The sequence below is a fragment of the Acanthochromis polyacanthus genome, chromosome 22 (assembly GCF_021347895.1).
Source record: "Acanthochromis polyacanthus isolate Apoly-LR-REF ecotype Palm Island chromosome 22, KAUST_Apoly_ChrSc, whole genome shotgun sequence".
Taxonomy (NCBI): domain Eukaryota; kingdom Metazoa; phylum Chordata; class Actinopteri; family Pomacentridae; genus Acanthochromis; species Acanthochromis polyacanthus.
This window is the reverse complement of record NC_067134.1, coordinates 21,053,258-21,075,374: the sequence shown is the minus strand read 5'-3', so window position 1 is coordinate 21,075,374 and position 22,117 is coordinate 21,053,258. Positions and strand designations below refer to the sequence as shown.

Below are 22,117 nucleotides of genomic sequence, written 5' to 3'. Positions count from 1 at the left end.
ACAAAAATTGTGTCCAACTTAAATATTTGAAGTAAATGTGACAAAAGAGTGACACAAAGTGATAATTAAATAACATTTTTGGCTGCTGTAAATCATTTGAGAAGAGCACACAAGCTCTCAACAGGATGTAAAGGTCCTTCAATCCCCTTTGTGCCCAATTTTTACCAAATTATTACAAATCTCACATTTTCGTGTAGTGTCTTTCAGTTTTACAGCTCAAAATACTGCAAAGATGGTTAATGTCATCATGCAACTTACACCCCCTTCAGGAAAAAGACTCTCTCTGCTTCCATGTTTGACAGCTCAGAGTAAAACTTTGTTCTGATGTGTGACAACAAAAATGTGAAAATAGATAAATGAGAACTTTTTTTTTTTTTAATTTGGCTGTAATAAAACACTGTATGTGAGCACAGAGAACATGAGAGAAGCAAAAATTAAGTTTTTTTTGCAGTAATACAGGTTTGAATTTGATCTTAAAATTTCCATCATCTCCAAATATCTCTCAGCAAATGATCAAAACTAATGGTAGCATTAGCCACATTAGCTTCACAACATGCTAGCACCAATTTTCCTGTTGTTGTGGTGACTTTGTCATCAGACACAAAAATAATCCACTGAATCTTCAGTTCTTCAGATACTGGGAGAATATGAAGACTCTTTTGTTCACTCTTGCAGCCAACAGCAGAACATTTAGTGTGTTTTTCTTACTGAGGCATTTTAGAGTTAACAGAAGCAGCTCTAGAGATTAATTCATTTTGAATGGGTCACCTGCACATAGTAAGGGGCAGGATTATTCAAATTCTTTACCTGGGCCTGTGAAATCAGTTAAAATTTTATATTCTTGCAGCTTTTATTTCACACTTTAAAGGTTTTAAGACATACAAAAAAACAATAAAGATGGATTTACATCGTATGGGACCGTTTAGTGACCGACAAAATTCTGATCACTTGAAACGTTAACATGACTCATTGTGGTCTTAACCTGCAGGATGTGCACTGATATGCATCTGTGGCTTTTTTGAGTCATTATACAGTAAATCCCCACCACACAGAGGGGGGTGGGTGACTGTATACCCTCAGATACACAACTCTGGGGGTTTTCCTACGGAATAAGACAAAGCAGATTAGATTTTACAGGTGTTTCACTGCAGATAGATGGTGGTAAATGTGCAGTAAACAGCAGAAAACACTTCTTGACAGATGATGCAACATTACCACGTCTTGTGCGTTTGTTTCACATGATGTTTCAGGATACTACCACTATGCAAGTGCTGTGTGTGTTTGCGCACGCACATGTGCAACCAGTTTTCAGCCTCTTCTTTAGTTCCTCTTTTAAACAGGACCATCATTTTTCTCTTTCACAATACACGACTGCACACAAACACCAGCTTGTTATTCCGGAGACACACACATTGCCACTGTCGATGTAAATAAGAGATTCTGCCTGATCAGATGATGATGATGAGGAGGAGGAAAACTGGGTGAACACAGCTCGACAAGTCCCCACAAGACACACACACACACACACTCAACTCACCTCATGTGTGAAATCTGCTCTTATCTTCTGAGAGTGAGGAAGATTGGAGAGATTAGACAGAAAGTCCCGGAAAAAACACTGTTGTCAAGGCGCACACACACACTCGCCTTTGTGATTTAGTAATCTAGTGTGTGTGTGTGTGTGTGTGTGTGTGTGTGTGAGAGAGACCAGCTGGCTGATAGACACAACAGACACAAAGACTTCAGCTGTTCTCTGCCTCCTCCTGTCTCTCGCTATCAGCCAAAATCTCTTACTGTAAACTCTGCAAACAACCTGCAAAAACAACACATCATGTTCTATTCATACTGTACTATTTAGATTTTCAAATACAGAAGCATATATGATCTGTATAGAGAAGAATGAATAGTAGACAGTAAATATACTGTATCAAATTTTCCTGCAAAGTCACAGAATGCTGTATTTTTACAGTATTGTAATCTACTTAGATAATTACTATATATTAGTGGAATATGTAGTTTACTTTTAAATATCGTGACTATACTTTCAAATTATACATTGTCTACTTTAATGTTGCTACTGTAAAAATAACTGTAAATATCTGTCATTTACAACATTGTCCTCTTTGATTACAAAAGAAAGTTAATATCTGTTATTGTGAACTGAGATATCTGTTTGAATTTAGCATGAAAACACATAATTTACCTGAATGTAAAATGTACCTCAGTGTAAAATGAGCAATAATTTTGCCAAAATGAAGTTGCTACTCCAGACACTGCTTTGTGAATGTTGTCTAAAAAACTTTTTCTTTTAAAATGCCTTGCTGTTAATCTTTTTTTTGTTTGTGGGTCTAAAAAAACAGGAAATTTGATGATGCTTAGCTGCATTTTGGCAAAACAGTGCTCTACTGTAAGAATTTGGCTATATTTTTACAGTGTTACGACTGTAATCTGCTTAAACAGATAATAAGTAATGGACTACAGCATTCTACAGTGCAATATCAGGTTTACTGTTTACTTTCCAATAAAATACTATATTTAGAGCGTTGCCACTATAATCAACATTAAGTATAACTGTGTTTGTCTGTAAATTACAACATTTCCTTCTATTAAAATGTAAACATTAATCTGAATAAATAATTTAATTTTTGCAATCAAAAATTGAGAAACATCTAAAACAATAAAGGTTAAGAATAAGGTTAAGTGCATTTTTATGAATTGGGAATATTTATTTAAGGGCAGCTATGTCTGACAGATTGAAGTTTGTTAAATAGAGCAGACAAACCAAGGAAAAATGAATGTTTCTCAGGGTAAAGTTGTCATCTCTGTCTATCTCTAAACCGTGCGTCATGAAGTGCAGGGCAAAAACTTTTTTGTGCAATTCAGTTTTGCAGTTTTACGGTGGCCTGCTAGCACTCATTATTCTTGTTTTTGCTCCAAAAAAGCATAAATCTTATGGTAATTAGCTATATTTTGGCAAAACAGTGCACTATGGATAGAATTTTTTGCTTTATTTTTGACAGTAGTTTATCAAAAATGTATCTATTATTTGATCAAACAGTGGGTATTTGGGGATTTTAGGTGCCATCTAGTGGACATCAGCATAGCAGATAGAGGTGTCAGTTGTCATCTGTAGACACAATAAATTGTCTATCAGTGCTCTCGTCTTTAGAACGGATTTATCCCTCTCAGTTCTGAATGTGAAATATGACATTAGTTTTGGTAACAACACAATGGGGGAGGTGTCCAGGGAAAACAGGCAAAGAGAAGTGAGAGTAACACCTGGCACTACCCACTTATGTTGTCTGCAGCGTCTGTGTGGCATCCAACTGCCTGCCTATGGTAACTGTACTCCACTCGTACAATACACACAATAGCAGCGTTGGTGTGAGTGTGTGTCTGCAGCCAGCACGGTGTAGAGTGAGTGCCGCTTCCAAAGCTGACCCCTCAACAAGCTCCACACACACAGACACACACAGACAGACACACACACACACAGACACACACACACACACACACACACACAAATAATCCTGCACATGTGTGGTGCAGACATTTGTCGTACACGCGTGGGTTGTTCTCAGATCTGACCGCTCTGCGACAAGATTTTTGCGGGCTGATAGTTTTTATACTGGAGTTAAATAAAACTCTTGTTTCTGATTGGCTGGCAGGTGTCCATACGGTTGTTTATTGGGGGATCGCAGTTGTATTCTGTTTTCTAAATCCGTGCTGAGGCTGTTTTAAGTTGCCAGTATCCACAGTAACAGTACTCACAGTGATGGTTTAAAGATCAGCTAAGATATCTAAAAATCTCATGCTTTTTTCCTGTATTGATGTGAAACATGGTTTATCCATTGGGATTTCTCATCTTGACACTGTAATGTGGCATGTTTCAATATTATCTTCACATTTTAAGGTTAAAAAAGCCACTGAAACTTATTTAAAAACTTTCTCCCATCTTCTTCTTGTTTTCCCCCATTTTCCCTCTCTTTTTTCTGCATAGGAAAGAGCTTCACGCTGACCATCACAGTGTTCACCAACCCTCCTCAGGTGGCCACATACCAGAGAGCCATTAAAATCACGGTGGACGGTCCCAGAGAGCCACGACGTGAGTAACACTGATGCACAAAAGTTGACATCTTCCCCTTCAGTAGATAAAAACAGGCATCCCACAAGGTTCATCCGTGGGTATGGTATGATTACAATAATAAAGTATGGTTAGTTTAAGTTGTCTGATGATACTGTAGATTGGCTGCCATCATGAAGGTGCTAACTGGACCCAAAAATGATCCTTTCCAGTGATGCCATTGAAGAAAATCTCTCTTAGTTCCACAAATAATCCTTATGCAAGAGGTCCTTTAAAAAAACATTTCTGTAAATAGTTCTTTAAAGAGCCCCAAAAGTGTCTTAGGAAGCATCAAAAATGGTTGTTTTAGGCATTATAAATGAGAGCTTTAGCAAAACAAGTTCTTTGGGGAACAAGTTTTTGGACGGTTCTTGATGGAGAACCTCTTTTCTGGTTAAATCCTTTCAAAATATACATTCTCTGAGCATTTTTAATGAAAACACTGTATGTCGGTTGAAAATCAATCATGAACAAAGCACCTTCATTCAGTTACAGGTAAGTCAGGTTTTGAAAGGGTCCACTTTAGAGAAGCATATCCTAAAGCCTAAAACTACCTTGTGAATCTCAACTAAAAGTCAAGATACACATTGATTCTAAGAACTTTTATGTATGCTCTCTAAAGGTTAGAATTTGCAGCATTTCTGGGTTTTCCATCATAAAACATTTAATATTTTAGGGTACTGGACTGTTGGTCAGACAAAACAACATTTTATAAGATGCCAAGTTGGGATGTGAGAGACTGTGATGATCATTTCTCACTGCTTTTTAAGTGTTGCAGCTCTAATGTAACACCTGCAGCTCCAATGAAAACTGATAACCGCAAAAAGCATGCACAGAACCGACCCCGAAATGAAGTGGTTCTTTAAGTGGCCGTGGTGCTTTGAAGAACCAGTAAGCCTCCCAAAGAACAATTATGTCCTTGAGATTACTCAGTGAAGAAATACTTCTCATCCCTACAGACAAACTCTGAACAGAGTGAGTCAATAAGGAACCTGATGCAACGCTGAGTTCCTCTCCCGCGCAGTGTGATGAAACACGGGGATTTCTAATGGCAGATGAAAGCAAGAGGAAAGACGGATCTGGTTTAGTAAACACTGATATATGCCTTAAAAATACCATTCTTTAATGTTAAATGGAGGCGAGGTGAACTGAGCGACGCTGGTCCGAAGAGTCAGGAGAGACGAGAGGTGACTACCATTCTTTAATGTTAAATGGAGGCGAGGTGAACTGAGCGACGCTGGTCTGAAGAGTCAGGAGAGACGAGAGGTGACAGAAAGAGAGGAAGACTCCTGCCAGCTCCGCTCAGCTGTGAATAACCATCACTCGTCTATAACTCGCCCACACACACATAAAAGACACACACACACACACACACACACACAGCAGAAATATACACATGCACACTTCCCCCATTGGGAGGAAGTGCCTGTAACTGGAGCTCAGTCTTAGGGCTTTGAAGTGCAGCCAACACCACAGACAGCGTGACAGACCACCACACACACACACACACACACACACACACAAGGAGACAACCAGACCCCTATGCGGCGCCCATCACCAGATTCCCAAACACTACAGCAGACACAGTGTGTTAACATTGTCGGGACACTGTTATACCTCACATTATGTAATCAGATTACAAGCCTGGAAACTCTGGGTATCCACATGTTGCACTTTTAGCCGCTAACTTTCGACTTAAATCGCTGGCAGAGAGCAATCATGATGATCTCGTCTCCCAGGTCACCGTCAGAAGATGGACGAGGTCAAACCGGGCTCCCTGGCGTTCTCTGAGCGGCTAACGGAGCTGGAACAGCTGAGAAGGAGCTCCATGAGGGTGACGCCTCCTCACCACCATCACCACCAGCCCTCAGCCAACAGCCGCCAATCTGCCGCGCTCAACTCCGCCACCTTCTCCAACCCCACGCACACTCAGATCGCTGCTGGTAAGAGAGAGAAAATGGTGGTCGTGTTCAGCATGAACCTGCCAGGAACTACCACAGTGAAGGCATGGTCCTGACAGTGAAGCACAGAGGCCTAGATGTGATGATATGGGGCTGCATGAGTGCAAAAGTGTTGGGGAGATGATATTTTAGATACATCATGGTCATTTAATCCTACCTGTCCAAGGCTATAGTATTCTGTACAACTCATGTTCATCACCAGTCTAATTACTGGTGCCACTTGAATGGGAATTCAACAATCCACATTTTCTAATTTGGCTGTTAAATGTCACAGTGCTGCATCACCATCCTTTCAATCCCATCACCCAATGTTGGTTTAAAACACACACTATTTTTAAAAACTGCCAACGATTAGCACAGCCAGAAACCATTAAAACTGAAAAAAAATTGTGTTTTGACTTTCCAACAGTCATTAAAGTAGCCATATGCAAATCTCTAATTCTATTCGGAAAATTCAACAAATATAAGCCTAAAATTGTGATATGTTGCCAAAAGCATTCTGTTCTACATGTTGCATTTTTAAAAAGGCCAAAAATAAACAGTTTATTTCCACAAGACTCTGTAAAAAACAAAAAGTTCTGCACTTTTTAGCACAACTGAAAGTCACAACTGACATCACTGAAATCAACAATCGTGTAAGAAAAAATCTGAGACTTTTAGGATGAGATAAGAAAGGAAAATTAAAATAGGAATTAAAAATTACAATTACAAATGTTGCTCGTGAAATACCTCTTGCATGCCGAGTATCACCATTTTTCTAATATTGATAACGACTTTGAACACTTGGAAAAATGTCGTCCACGTTGATCCTAGGCATATAAAATATCTCTAGAATTAAGAATCATAGAAATTCAGCTTTTGTGTTTATTCGTCTTTCTGATTAATAGCATCATAACTGCATCATACTGCACAGAAGACATCTTTGAGTTCTCCCTACCTTCAGTTATATTCGTTCTGTTTCCATAGAGGTGCAGGACTTTGTATCGCAATATGTGACAGAAGCAAAAAATACTCTTCAGAGTTCAGTACCTTGAAGTTTAAAGTCCTTTTTGCGTATAAGAAACAAAAAGTCCCTGAATTAAACTTTATTTGTGGATTCAATACTACTGTTTTCTGTGGAAAACTACAGGTATAAATGCAATATAGATGCTAAAGAGTTCTATAAATATTTACTGTAGAAGACGGACTTTTCAGCTACTGTGGTGAGCTGGCAAATTATCGTAAATTACCCAAACCCTGCTGCCAGAGCACTTCTTTCCAAGCCTTTGCCTCACGCAGAATGATCATTGTTTTTAATCGGAGAGAAAATCATTTTCCAAATTGTTCCTGCGCCCCTTTCCAACATCAGTCCTAGAGAATAAATAAAACCACATGATGAACTTTTCAGAATCAGACCTCAGTGCGAGAACTAAGGGTTACTCAGAAGCTCTGTGTAGTGATGCCAGCAGACCGTCGGCTTTCCGAGGATGTCGAGCTTTGGTTGAGTTCATCCTTTTCTGGAAGCAACTAGCTCACAGCTGTGCAGTGGACATTTCTGGATTTCATCTTGCATTTGTCACGTCCTGGTTGGAGACACTGGTTCCTATGTATGACCGAATGATTTCAGTGATTAAATAACGTCTGCTGCAGTATTACCTCGTAAGGCTGCAGTCACACTTCCTACTTTAGGCTGGTTGGAACTTTTCTACCTCCCAAAAAAATGAACATTTCCATAACTTTACTTGATCCTCTGAACTTCAGTCGCATTTTTAGTCACTGTGGGCTCATTTTTCACTGCAGTATAACGTCCTGCACCTCTATGGAAATAGAACAACCATGGCGAGAAGCAGAGAGAAGTCAAACATTAGCAGTTAAACCATAAATTATTATGAAAATTATGAATTTCTTTGATTATTTATTCTCCAGAAATTGAAATAAACCTGAACAACATTCCTCCAAGCGTCCACGTGCGTTACTAATGCTGGAAAACAGCAGTGGCTCTACATACAGTAGATGTTTTTCTACTTTATTTTACATTTTCAGTTTATTTCTTTACTTTTCTCCTGTCTGCTCCATGGAAACGCAGCCTGCAGTTCAGCCTAATTCAACCACAAAGTCCCAGAATTTTTGTCATGCTGCTGTTGCTTGCAGCTGAATCACTCATGGTTGCCTGGAAATGTGCGGAATTTTTGTATTTTTATGCAGAATCTCGTTAAAATGAGCGATATATTTTTAAACTGAGATTCAGTCATGCTTTCCAGTGAAATAGCGTGTCATGAATGAGTAGTTTAAGGACCACTGGAAAGTTGGAAATCAGACGTTTCTTCCTTTTTTTCTTTTTTACAGTTTCTGATTCTGATGATAGGCGATAAAAACACACAGTTTTCTTTAATGTCACACTCCTCTATAGACCTGCTTACTGTTTTGTTTGACCCAGATACCCCGCGGTTAGTTCAAGTGCCTCTCTGCAACCTTAGGAAAGTGTCACTTTGTTGTTTTTTTAAGAAGGAGGACAGTTTATCAGTTCAGCCACATTTCTGTTGCTGACATGCAGATAAAAGTTGGATAAAACTCTGAAAAACAGACCAAAATACACACTATTTACTCTTAGTGTTTCTCTTTTCCCAAGCCTTTTCACTCAGCTTGCATCAAGCCTCATTGTTCCTCCTTGTGGTTTTTGTCAGATCCATTGTGGTCTCTGAGTGTGTACACCCGCCTGTGTGTACCTGCAAGAGTGTGTGTGTGCTGCGGTTGCCGTGGATACTCTATGTGGCACCAAAAGACAGTATCTGTTCCTCTTCTGCCTTTGGTAGTGACGCTGGGTGTTTACGAATGTGTGCACAAGCGTCCCTTCTTCTAAATGCATTTGCATGTGCATGCGTGTCTGTGTGTGAGGAAGCAGGCCGAGCCTTAAGGAGGAAATGAGAGTCAGCGACTGTGAGAAAAATACATAAATGTACAACTGTCACAAATCAAGAAAAAAAAACCATTTCTGATTTGCTTTCAGTTGTGGTCCACCACTGACATACATTACATGCTAGGATGTTTAGAGCTTAACCTTTAAAACTTCAAGCAGTTTCTGGGCATTTTTTTTTTTTTGCTTCTGCCGCATTTTTCCTCACTTTTTCCTCATTTTTTACTACAATGTAAAGTCCTACACCTCTGCAGAAACATAACCATAATTAGAAGCCGAGATAATTCCAATTTTTTTCAGGGTTATAAATGATATAAAAAATGAAAAAATTAATTCAGATTTCTTTGAATGTTTACTTGCAAAAATTGAAAAACAAATTAAATCTACTTGTACAGTATTTTCACACACTGGTGTTTCCAATACTAAAAAAGTACTACTTTCATTTTTAATTTGTTTCCAGACTTTTCCCCTGTCTTCTGTATGTCCACACTGCCTGCAGTTCAGCCTAGCCAATGGTTTACTTTATCCAAAATGTAGAATAAAGTGATTTTTATTAAATATTATGTTTTTAGGATTAGATCTGGTCAGTTTTCCTCCCTGCAATGGATATTGTGTACAAATACTTCATAGGGTGGCTGAAAGTTTAAAATATATTTTTATTTTTTGCTTCTGTAATGATTGTGGCTCTTAAAATACAATGAATTTTGTGATTAAGTAAAGATAATATGACTTTCAAACCCATTAATAGGTTGTCACTGTGCAATCAAGAAAACATAATCACGTAAGTCAGTCCTTTATCTTAAAGATTGCAATGAATCCATTAATTTTGATGTCAAAGATACATGCAATGACCAAAAAGAAGGCTACTGTACACAAAAATAGACCTCAAATACAGCAGAATTAAATGTACGAGAGAGAAGGCTCTAAACTACAAATGCGGACATAAAGAATACAAGAACAGATGTTTGAAAAATGAGAAACGTGAGCATGCAAAATAGTAATAAAAAAAGAAACACATCCGGTTATTTTATGTGCTCTCGGCTTCCTCAACACTTTTATCACACTTTTAAGTGCAATTAACCACAGCTCAGAGTTACGGTCACTGCTGGATTTAGCTACTAGTAGAAATAAAAGTGGGTTTAAGTGGGTTAACTAAAAAGCAGAGTCACACAGGAGGACTTCCATTTTTTATTTGTATTTTTTCTAATAGGATTGGTCATACTTTATCTGATTTCCATCCCTTATATGAAGATAATTGTATCCTAAATTCATTTTAGTCTTCTCAATTTGGGGTATTATGAGATCTTACTAACTGTTATCTCTTCAGAGAACTTTATCTGCTGCTTCTTAGTCTTTTTCAAGAATTGCATTTCCAAGCTGAACAACAAAAATCCCCTCTTATTTTTCTTGAAACAGTCAAGGAGCTGAGAATCAGAGAGGAAGCCCTCAGTGCTTCCTGCTTTCTGTGTTTCTCTGATCCCTCAGAAAAATGAAAATAGCTACAGGAAACTGTTATGAAGCCGTTCAAGAGCTCACTCTCTTTTTCTTTCTCTTCCCCCTTTCTTTCCTTTTTTCTCCGCACTCTGTCTCCCCTGCCACGCTTTCATTTCTCATTTAATATTCATCTTCCGTTCTTTCACTTCTCTAATTTTCCCCCAACTGTGTGTAATAAATACGGGACCGTCCATCGCTGCTGTTAAATTTAAAATGCATCTGTGTGTGTGTGTGTGAACGTGTGTTCGTGTTCGGTCTGCACATGTGCGGCGCTGCAGTAAAACTGTTCTTGGTTGCAGCTCGGAACAGATGTAAAACACACAGAGCGGTGTCACGGGAAGAAGGTCGAGATCAAATGAAAGCTTATGCGGGTTTTTCTGCAGCCAGTATGGAAGGATAGAAACACGAACTACTAAATGCAGAATGTACAACCTTTCTAATGTGTCTGAAAGGTGTGAGAGTGTAGAAAATGTGAAGTTTTATGCTGTTTTGCAATATAAAAGCAAACATATAACATATTGGAAGAAGATACTGACAGATTAAAAGTTCTATTCACATGAGCAGGAGTAAAGAAAGCATGTAAATAGTTGTGTTAACTGTAATACTGTTAGTTTTCATCAGCTCAGTAAAGATGAGATGAGCTGTTCAAATAAAAACATAATTATTACACTGTAAAATACAAGTTGTAAATAAAAATTAATATTCTAGCAGGTGGGGTGCCAAAAAAATGTTAATCTCATAAAAATACAGTAACTTTCCATAATTAACATGCATTTCCTCACCTTTGAGATCATATCATTTGTGGTTTTTTAGTATTTAATAATTGATGTTTACATATGAAAACAATAAATTTACATGTATTGATAAAAACTGATTGCAAATGCTCATAGATTTGAGATATTAGACATTATACAGTTAATGAAAACATTAATTCAACATTTTGTTGTGAATACTTGTAATTGTAATTACACAAGATATCTCTTATTTAACAAGCAAATCTGTGTAAAATTACAGATCAGTATTTTCTTTTTATATTATCATGAATTGTATGTAATTTTGAAACTTTATTCTAAAAGATTTTAATGTAGTAAATGAAACAGAAATATTTGTGGAGGATAAAATGATAAAATGTCAATAGATTTTTGGGTGAAAAGCCAGTTATTTTCTTTTAATAAATGTATATTTTTTCGATTACTGACATTAAATGTTTTAATGTTATTTTATGTTACACAGAAATTCAGTTTATTTAATTCCTAAAATACATTTGCTAAATCAAAAGAAAAGATTCTGTAAAATTACAGATTTTTTTTAAGTGTATAAAGTTAGCATTATATCTGTCATACTGCACAGAAGACATTTCTGAGGACTTTGTGTTGTTTTCCTAGAGGTGCAGGACTTTATATTGCAGTAAAAAATGAACTCGCAGTGAGCAAAAAAAACCCCAGAACCTGCATGGGGTTTCGAATTAAGTATTGTTGATGTCTAAAACAAATGTGCAGTCAGTATAACTGCGTCACACCGACGGTATCTGAATGCAGCAGCTTCCATTCTAAGATAAATGGGTCAGTCACATTATTTTGACAGTTATGAGCTGACCACAGAATAACAGACATGTCTGTCAGTGTGCTCCACTTCTATTTCCACACAGCCAGCCATTTATGACTCCTGCCCCACATCGAGGCTCTCTGCCTGGGGAGAGAAGCCAGGAAAGGAGGGGGCTTGGCTCCGGCCCTGGGCTTCACCACCACCCAAATACCACACACACACACACACACACACACACACACACACACACACACACACACACACACACACACACTCACACACATGTACGTCAATGCTTGAGAGAGAGCGCTTGGCCAGACTTGAAAAGCCTTCATTGACGTCTTGGCTGCTGTGTACAATTTGCTTCCTCGTCTGTGTGTGCATACACAAAAACAAACACACACTGTTGTCTGCGAGTCTGTGGGTGATCATTGCCATTTATTACACTGTGGGGAAAACGACTGAACTGAATGAAAGAACTCACACACACATCCAGCCCTCCCCTTCATCCCTCCACCCCCACACTAACTTAATTGCTTCCTTTCCGTTGCTTTATTCTTTCATGATCAACAACTTCAGTCTCAGGACCGAGTTCATTTAAATCACTCTTTATTTAAATCAAACTTCACACACAATTCAGTATTTCACTGTCGTTTCCCACCAGAGACTTTGTTGTTCATGAGGTAAGCATTAAAATATCAGATGTTTTTTTTCCCTTGAGAGCACGAATATCCTGAACAAGATGTAGAATGACTTAACAGTTTATATCAGGGGTGTCAAACATGCGGCCCGCGGGCCAAAACCGGCTCTCCAGAGGGTCCAATCTGGCCCGTGGGACGTAAAGTGAAAAAATTACAGAGAGGACATTAACTGCAATTCGTAAATTTGTAAAATTATAAATTTAAAATAATTCCTAGACATTGACAAGTTGTTTTGATTATACAGTAAAATACTAGATTGCCCATTGTTCTTGTGTCACTTTGTGTCTTGTTTTTGCAATATTTTGCCTTGTTTTTGTTGTTTTTTGTCTGACAGTTGTCGTTTCTTGTTTTTGTCATTATATTTCTCATTTTTGTCATTTTTTTTGTCTCGTTTTTTTGTGTCCTTTTTTGTCTCACTTGTGTCGTTTGTCTCATTTTTTATCACTTTGTAACTTTTCTGTACATTTTTTTCGCTTTTTGTGGCTTATTTTTTATTTTGTTTCTCGCTTTTGCCCTTTTGTGTCTCATTTGTGTGACATTTTGTCCTGTTTTTGTTGTGTTTTGTCTTTTTGTCTGACTTTTCTAGTTTGTCTCATGTTTTTGTCGTTTTGCTTCTCATTTTGGTCATTTTGTGTTACCTTTTTGTCTCGCTTGTAGTACTTTTGTCTTTCTTTATTCTTTGTTTTGTGTATCGTTTTTTATCGCTTTGTGTCTTGCTTTTGTCTCTTTTGTCCATTCTTTGGTCATATTGTAAATTTTTTGTCTAGCTGTTTTGTAAAAAGATAATTCCTTAAATGTGCATATTTTCTCAGTGTACTTTTTGCACTAAAACAAAGGAAGTATTTGGAGTTGTGGTTATTTATAGGTTATTATGCTGTGATATTTACTGTATGTGCTGTTTACTGTTGAGGCTTTTTCTTTTAGCTGCTTCTTCCTGCAGGGGTTGTGTTGCTCTGCCTTTCTCTTTAAAACACCCCAAAGTTGTTCTATTTTATTCAAGTCAGGCAACATGCTTGGCCAGGACACAGTTTTCACTTCTGTCTTCTTTTGAAACTCTTGTGTGATTTTGGCAGTGTACTTTGGATGGTTCTCCTGCTGGAATATTCCTCTTTTGGCAAGCTGCTGCAGGCTGGGATTCATCTTGTCAGCCTGTTATTTGTACATGGACAGACATTCATGGTGCAGTCTATCTCTCCAACATCTTTTGCACTCATGCAGGCTCAAATCATCACAATCCCACCTCCGTTCTTCACTGTCAGGACGATGCATTCACTGTAGTAGTCCTGATCAAGTCCTCACCAAACATGCTGGTGAAGAGTGAACTAATTTTGCTTGGTCTCATCTTAGCAGTATTTTAGTGATTTCCTCAATATACCCGCTTGGAATGGTAGGCAAAGCTACAAAAGCTAGAATAGCTGAAAGTGCTAAAGGAATGTTATATTTAGAATAAAGCTGGCATGTAAACAATACAGTGAATGTTCAGAACATTCAGCTGACTATAATCAAGAAAATATTGCTTTACCCTCCTGAGACCCGGCCCATTCATTTATGTCCTCTCTGCTGGACATTTGTTTTTGATCTATATCTTCTATATCTATCTATATCTAAATCCCGATGCGCTCAAGAAAGGGCATCCTGGCCTTTTGAAATGATATCTCATGTGAATAGGTGGAACTTTGTTTTCATGCTGAGACATGATGGAGACTGCAGCAAAGCTCAGGCCTTCTGACTGTTGACAGTTTAATTTATGTTCATGTTCAGTTTAACTTAATTTCTTAACCCTCCTGTTGTCCTCATTTATGAGCACAATAAATATTGTTTCCTTGTCTGAAAAAAAATCCAAAAATTCAGCAAAAAAACAATTCTTTTTTTGCAAATTTGCAAAACCTTCAGGAAGAAAATTCCAATTATTCCTTAAAAGTTTCCCTTAAATGTTTTATTTTTTAAAAAATCCCCCAAATGTGGCAAGAAAATTCTTGTATTTTCAAAAAATGAGTAAAAATCTTCTCAAAAAATCCTAAAAATATCTAAAGTGATTACATATATATCAGCAAAATTTCTAATATTTTCTTTAATAACATTCTTCTTTTCTTGTCGGCCTATTTTTATTTCGAAGTATTGCCTTTTTATGTTTTTTTTTGTTGTTAAAATTCTGAAATTATGAGTTGTCGTTTTAGCTCCACAAAGGCGGGAAATCACAAAAACAAGTTTAATTTTCAACTCGGTTCTCAGGAGGTTAAACGTCTGAAAGCATTAGAGGTAAATATTTTTCTCTTTGTGCGTCTCTTTCAGACTCCAGACAGATGCAGACGTCTCCATCTTGGTCCTACGATCAGTCATATCCCTACCTTGGCCAGATAACCACGCCCACCGTCCACTCAGCCAATCCTCTGTCGCCTGGTCGCTCCTCGCTCAGTGATCTGTCATCTCGACTCACAGGTAGCACACCTGAGCATGCACACGCTGAGAACACAAAGACGTGATCGGGTGGTAACCTCTGTCCTTTGCCCTCTCTCAGGTCCTGACCTCGCAGCCTTCGGTGACCCCAGAGTGACCTTAGAACGGCCTTTCAGCTCCCTCCCTTCCCTGCCTGACTCGCGGTTCTCCGATCCCCGGGTGCACTACCCTCCCACAGCGGCCGCCTTCACCTACACACCCTCCCACCACCCCGTCTCCAATGGCGCCCTTGGCATCACCATGGCGACAGCGATGGCAACCACCCCTGCAGGGCGGTACCACACCTACCTGCCTCCACCCTACCCCGCGAACACCTCACACCAAGCTCAGAACGGGCCCTTCCAGTCCACCTCCTCACCGTATCACCTCTATTACTCCACCGCCGCCGGCTCGTACCAGTTCTCCATGATGGCCGGTGGAGGAGGCGCCAATGACTCACGCTCGCCTCCACGAATCCTGCCGCCGTGCACCAACGCCTCCACAGGCTCCTCACTGCTACACCCGTCTCTGCCCAATCAGAGTGACGGGGTGGGAGTGGAGGTGGAGTCCAGCCACAGTAGCTCCCCAACAAACATGGCTGCTGCCGAAGCAGTCTGGAGACCTTACTGAACCCTCTGAGGTGGTCAAACACGAAGGGTGTGCTCATTCGGGGTGGTCATCTGATGGTGGACGTTGACCAGGGTGGATCAAAGTGACATCAGTGAACACAGTGAAAACTTTCCATCCCTCAATGACCTGTCAACTGATGATTTGGATATTTCTCCTATTGCCTGTAAATCCCATGAAACGTCCACCAAACCAGACCAAAGACCAACCAAAAAATATTGAATATGTTTATCTCTCAGTACTGTTTGCTTTCAGAGCCAAGTTTGTTTGTTTGTTTCTCGAAAGACATATATCTTTGAAAACATGCAGCTGATCATTATTCATTCAGGAGAAAAGGAAGCATTTGCTCAACAACAGTAAGAATGGAATAATTTCAGTAGATATGAGGGTTGATCAGAATGTTACAAGACTATCAATACAAATCAAATATCACATTCGGTACATATTTGACTGCCATTCCAGTCGAAGTAGTCTCCTTGTGCGGTGAAATAGTGTGTTCAGTTCTTCTAGAAGTTCTGTTTTGGAGACATCTCAAGCACCATCTGGAATGAGGGCTGAATTTTGTAAACTGTGTCAAAGCGGCAAATCTTGGGGTTGAATGTTATTTTGGAGTAGACAGAAAAGTCACAGGGAACCAAGTCTGATTTGTAGACCAGATCATAAGAGATTATTATGCTGTTGTTGCAAAAAACAAACAAAAAAAAAACTCATAACAGTTCAGGTCTCTTTGCACCCTCAGGACGTTACAGTAGAGCTTTAATCCGACTCTTGAGATGAATTCCTGGTGCATAACCATGCCAGTTTTCCTAAACACCATTAACATGTCCCTGGTGCTGTCATGACCCTATGCATTGGTTTGGAATTTGCAGGTTCTTCCATTGTGAAAACTATTGTTTCTTCTGTTGATGGTAGCTGCAGACCCACCTCTCCTTGACATGAATTTTGGTCGTAAAAACAAAAAAACATCTTCTACAGATCAAGAACAATCTGGGAACTTTTTGATCAGCTCTTGTACCACCCAATAGTTGTGGGAAACTGTGACTTAAGAGCACTGAATTGTTTGTTTTTTTGATTTGTAATTCTTGGAAAACCTCCACCCAGCACTGTACATCATCACTTGACCAGGAGCCAGATGAGCACACCCAGTTCAAAACTGTCGACTGACAAACAATGTTGGTCAATGAAGAGCATTCAGAATGACTGACGGCTGCGTCGGCCAACAGACAGCAGTGAGTGGACCGTCTCATCAGATTATATGACCTGACATCCCACTCAGGACTGAGAACAGGACTCCAGAGAGGAGCCTCCATTAAATGAAGGACCTGAACGGACATAAATAGACAGAAACAGGGTAATGTTTTGGTTTTCACACTGACAAAGTGCATGCTGCAGCACTGGACTGATCTCAGTTCAGCATCCTTTGTTTAAATATCAGGACTTGTCCCCCATAAATGTTGTTGTGAATAGATGATTTGCTCCTGCCAAATGTTGTGATGGCCTCTTTGTGTTTACCATCCATTTTTAATGCATCATCCTTGTTTTTTTCTCCATAATGCTTTTAACATTCTGCTAAGATTTTTAGGGGAAAAAAACACCTCATCTTCTTCTGAAAATCTGAAAACATGTTCACTTACTATAGGTGTTTCTTGGCCCCCAAAGTCAGTTTAACCCTCATGTTGTCCTGTGGGTCAAATTGACCCATTTTAAAGTTTGAAAATGTGGGGGGAAAATATATATTTTCACAGTGCAACTTCTGATGTCCACATTTTCAACATTTTTGGGAAATTGCTGAACTTTTTTGGTGGGAAAAAAAGAAATGTTAGAAATATTTCTTTAGAGCATTCATGAAAAAATCAACCAAAATCCAGTAAAATTTGCTGGATTTGTGTATTCATGAATGTTCTTAAAGAAAATATTAGAAATTTTACTGATATATATGTAATTATTTTAGATATTTTTAGGATTTTTTTGGAAGATTTTAATCATTTTTTAAAAAAATATTTCCAAGAATTTTCTTGTCAAATTTGGGGCATTTTTTTCAAATAAAACTTTCAGGGGAAATTTTTAAGGAATTACTGAAATTTTCTTCCTGAAGGTTTTGCAAATTTTCAGAAATTTGGGGGATTTTTTTGCTGAATTTTTGGATTTTTTTTCAGACAAGGAAACAATATTTTTTGGTGCCTGTAAATGAAGACAACAGGAGGGTTAAATAGACTACCATCTGAACACTGAAGAAAAGGCTGAGTTATAGTCAAGATCAAGGTCTGACTGGTGTTTTTAGACAGAATATTGGTTTTGGAATGAAACGACTGCGACTGAGTCATTGTCTTCCATCAGCAGGTTTTATCAAAGCTGATCTACTCCGTCCTCCATCCCCCTCCATCTGTTGAAGTTTGACTCATTGTCTCACCACATTGAAAAACCCTTACAGCATGGAGTTTTTGTAAAGTGTTTTAATTTATTTCTACAATACCTTTTTTGGTAGCATTTAATGTGTGGGTGCGATGAGTGTGAGTGTGTGAGAGAGAGTGTGTCACATTTACCCATGATCCACTGATGATTTGTACTGTATATAGCAATGGCTGTAAATGACACCGCATTTGATCATGTTTTCATCACTCCTTCCTTCCTCCCTCCCTCTCTGACACACACTCACACACACACTCACAATGGTTTGTTTTGACATTGTTGGTAGTGCACATTTGGTTTTTGATTTATATAAATATTCTTGTGTAAAAAATACAGCTGGTTTAGTCGCCTCGTCTTTCTCTCCTGAAATTCTCTCCTGCACCTGTGCCAAGCCAACCTCACACACCACACACACACATTTCATCCTTTGCTATTCCTGAACCTAAAGGAATTTCTACAGGCAAACAGACAAGCCCTAGCCTGCCTTCTCTGCCAGTACACACACACACACACACACACACACACACACACACACACACACACACACACACACACACACACACATAAAGAGGTTACTAAATAAAGGTGGAGTGGTTGCAGCCAGATGGTGAGTACACAGCGTAAAAAGCAGATCTACTTCAGGCAAAGGTCAGGAACAACAATGCTGGGCAGAGTGGACAGCTTCTCAACGAAGAAGTAAGGATGTCCCAGTCAAGTATTTATTTGCCCTCAATGTAATCTGAGTCATTTTATACTTGGTATCTGCTGATATTACTACCGCGATAATACACACTTGAGGTATTGTCGATTAGCTGCAGTACCTGGTTGTGTCACCAGGAGGCGCTTCTCACTGTTTAACCCTCCTGTTGTCCTCATTTACGGGCACCAAAAAAATACTGTTTCCTTGTGTGAAAAAAATCCAAAAATTCTGGAAAAAAAAAAAAAAATCCTCAAAATGTGAGCTCCGTAGGAGAATTTGTTTTCTGTATTTAATCCATCCTAAATTCCACAGCTCTGAAAGGCTATCTGCAAAGATACCTCATCATCTAATCAAGTCCACCTTGCACAGGACCCTCTGCAGACACCAGCTCCAAAATGTGTTACTGTGTAGACTGTCTGCACTGCAAGCCAGGAAAACAAACTCACTTCAAATGTTTGTTTTGAGGGAAGTTACACATAGACATCTTTGGTCATCCACACCTTTAGAATTCATAATGCTATGTCTTTTCAACATGATAATATCATTTTAGTGAAGTCAAAGAAGTCTGGTGAGTTGGCTAATGGGGATCAAAGATTGGTCAGAAAACTTTTCCAATTGGTAATACTGTTCCATGACAGTCCTGCTATGGTGGACTAATCCACAGTACACAATAACTTGAACGTTGAACAACAGGAAAAGCTCATTCCTGACCTAAAACACCACATCCATTCTTGGATACTTGTCTTTCTTCCTATAGTGTTTACTGCAGACCAACCTCTCATCACCAGTGATGATCCTCCACATGAACACGTGTGATGCAGGTGATGCTTAGTGTCATGTGACATCCTGACACATGACAGTTACATCTCATGTAGGTGCACCATGAAGAGTCTCATAACTTTTAAACCAATGTTACCAAGGATAGAGAACAGTGAAGAGAGTTGACTGATGTCCAACAAGGAAAATATTGGAGAACATACAAGCATTGTTGGAAAAACTGGGCTGCAGAAAACCCATTACCTCCAAACTGTGTTGTTAGGCTTGGTGCCACTTGGAGTCTTATCCAGACAATTTTCTTCTAATAAAAACAGCCACACCAGTATGTTGCTTATTTAATCCATTTAATGCAAACAGCATGTTCACTATTCTGTGTTTATCTATTTCACTGCACTCTGCTACAGTGATCAGTGTTGGGTTTTCTGGGATTTGACTCAACAAAAACAACAATATGAGCAGACATCATGTTCACATATTTGCACCATCATGTTTCCATCACTTCAAAGGAATGACTTAACCCTTCCTGTAGGGATTATTATAGTTAGTCTTAGCGAACAGAGACATCTAGTGGTGTAACTGCATTCTGCCACCCTATAATACTGCATGTGGATCCAGGAAAGTTGAACTCCCAGTGTTTGATTATGTTGACCTTTGAGTCGTTCTGCGGGTCAAAACTGACCTGTTTTAAAATTTGAAAATTTTGACAGTGAAACTTCTGATGTCCACATTTTCAACATTTTTGGGAAATCTTTGAACATTTTTTGATGGGAAAAAAAGAAATATTAAAAATGTTTCTTAAGAACATTCACAACAAATCAACCAAAATCCAGTGAAATTCACTGGATTTTGGTTGATTTATTGTGAATGTTCTTAAAGAAAACCTTAGAAGTTTTACTGATATATATGTAATCACTTTAGATATTTTTTTAGGATTTTTTGGGAAGATTTTTACTCATTGTTTGAAAATATTCCAAGAATTTTCTTGCCAAATTTGGGGGATTTTTTTTTTCAAATAAAACTTTTACGGAAATTTTAAAGGAATTATTGGAATTTTCTTACTGAATATTTTTGCAAATTTGCTCAGAAATTTGGGGAATTTTTTTGTGAATTTTTGGATTTTTTTTCACTCAAGGAAACAATATATTTTGGTCCCCATACATGAGGACAACAGGAGGGTTAATATATCAAATAGTTCATCAATCCCGTGGCACTTAAAGAAAAATACTAAGTTTGGGTGTCTCGGACAAACTCTTCTCAATTTTGATGCTTCTTATTTGAAGGTCAAAAATGTGTTTAAAAATCTGCACGACTGCTTTAAAATCATTAACAATCAATTATCACCCGTGGGTCACATGCTTAACCATCCAAACTGTTTTCTCTCTTCCAGGCAGCCAACACAGACGAGGATTGATTTCTTCACACCGGCCGTCATTCAGTCCTGGGCTGAGCTTCAGATGTGATTGATGATCAGAAGTAATGACAATCGAAGGAGAAATTAACAGGGAGTCAGAATTTACATAATGTCCTATTAATCACTGTGACAAGAGGGGAGAGGTAGGTGATAGTTGGGTGGTGATGGAGCTGCAGCGACAAAAGTGTTCGAAAAATCCATGACAGACAACAGATGTGTGTATTTATTGGGTTATATTTGCAGTATTCTGAAAATCAAAGCTTTTTCGTGCAGCCGGGCTGTGAATCAGAGTCAGATGAGTGTGGAATAGTGCAGTAATACAAATATGTTAAAGTTAAAGATTAAAAGGACATGTTTGATAAATTAAGGAATGTGAGATATTGGAAATTAACTGAATATAAATCTTGATTGCTTCAATTAAAACAAAATCAATATTACCAACAGAAAACTGAAGATGTAAAATATTAGTTTCATATTGTACTTTTATTAATAGTCAAAATATTCAATCTACAAACATTTAAGTGTGCTGTTTTTTTTAATAAAAGTTAAGTTTTTTTGTATTATCCATGCACACATTTTATTTTATGTACGAAATACTGATTCAGTAATTATTAATGATTCCGAAATGTCCATATGGGCATTTTTAAAAATGTGTGTGTGGTTTTTATTTTGTTCGGGTTTTTTCTCTCTAATTTTGGTATTGCTATTTATTGTCATACATTTTGGCAAAAGTGGGTATTTTGGGGGGACTTTTGGAATACAATGTAGTTCCATTTAGGACTTTATAGACAAAAAAGTACCCAATAAAACTGCTGTTTTTGATCCAGCTGCCTTTACAGCATTTAAACAAATAATCTATGCAAGTAGGTATTCATTCTGGTGTCGCAGATTCAAAATGGCATTTTTATTTCACTTTCATTTTGTACCAGATTGTATTATTTTTTGATATTTGACATGTGGAACAAGTCATTTAAAGTATTTTTTCAGGAATAATGGCGTAAATGGAAAATAATACTAATATATAAGATTTTTATGGCATTTTT

At 38.2% G+C, this 22,117-nt stretch overlaps 1 protein-coding gene across 4 annotated transcripts in view; it reads left to right on the top strand.

Annotated features, from left to right (window-relative positions):
* runx1 (RUNX family transcription factor 1) overlaps window positions 1-18,519 on the top strand; it is a 60,792-nt gene extending 42,273 nt beyond the window's left edge. For 2 of the 4 annotated variants that reach the window (XM_051943535.1, XM_022211297.2), the window contains exons 5-8: window positions 3,998-4,102; window positions 5,860-6,063; window positions 15,007-15,153; window positions 15,233-18,519. In XM_051943535.1, coding sequence (XP_051799495.1) covers window positions 3,998-4,102; window positions 5,860-6,063; window positions 15,007-15,153; window positions 15,233-15,780 — 1,004 coding nt within the window. In that variant the 3' untranslated portion in view covers window positions 15,781-18,519. The remainder of the gene's footprint in view (window positions 1-3,997; window positions 4,103-5,859; window positions 6,064-15,006; window positions 15,154-15,232) is intronic. The other 2 variants (XM_051943536.1, XM_022211298.2) reach the window with 1 other exon arrangement.
* Window positions 18,520-22,117: the final 3,598 nt, after the last annotated feature.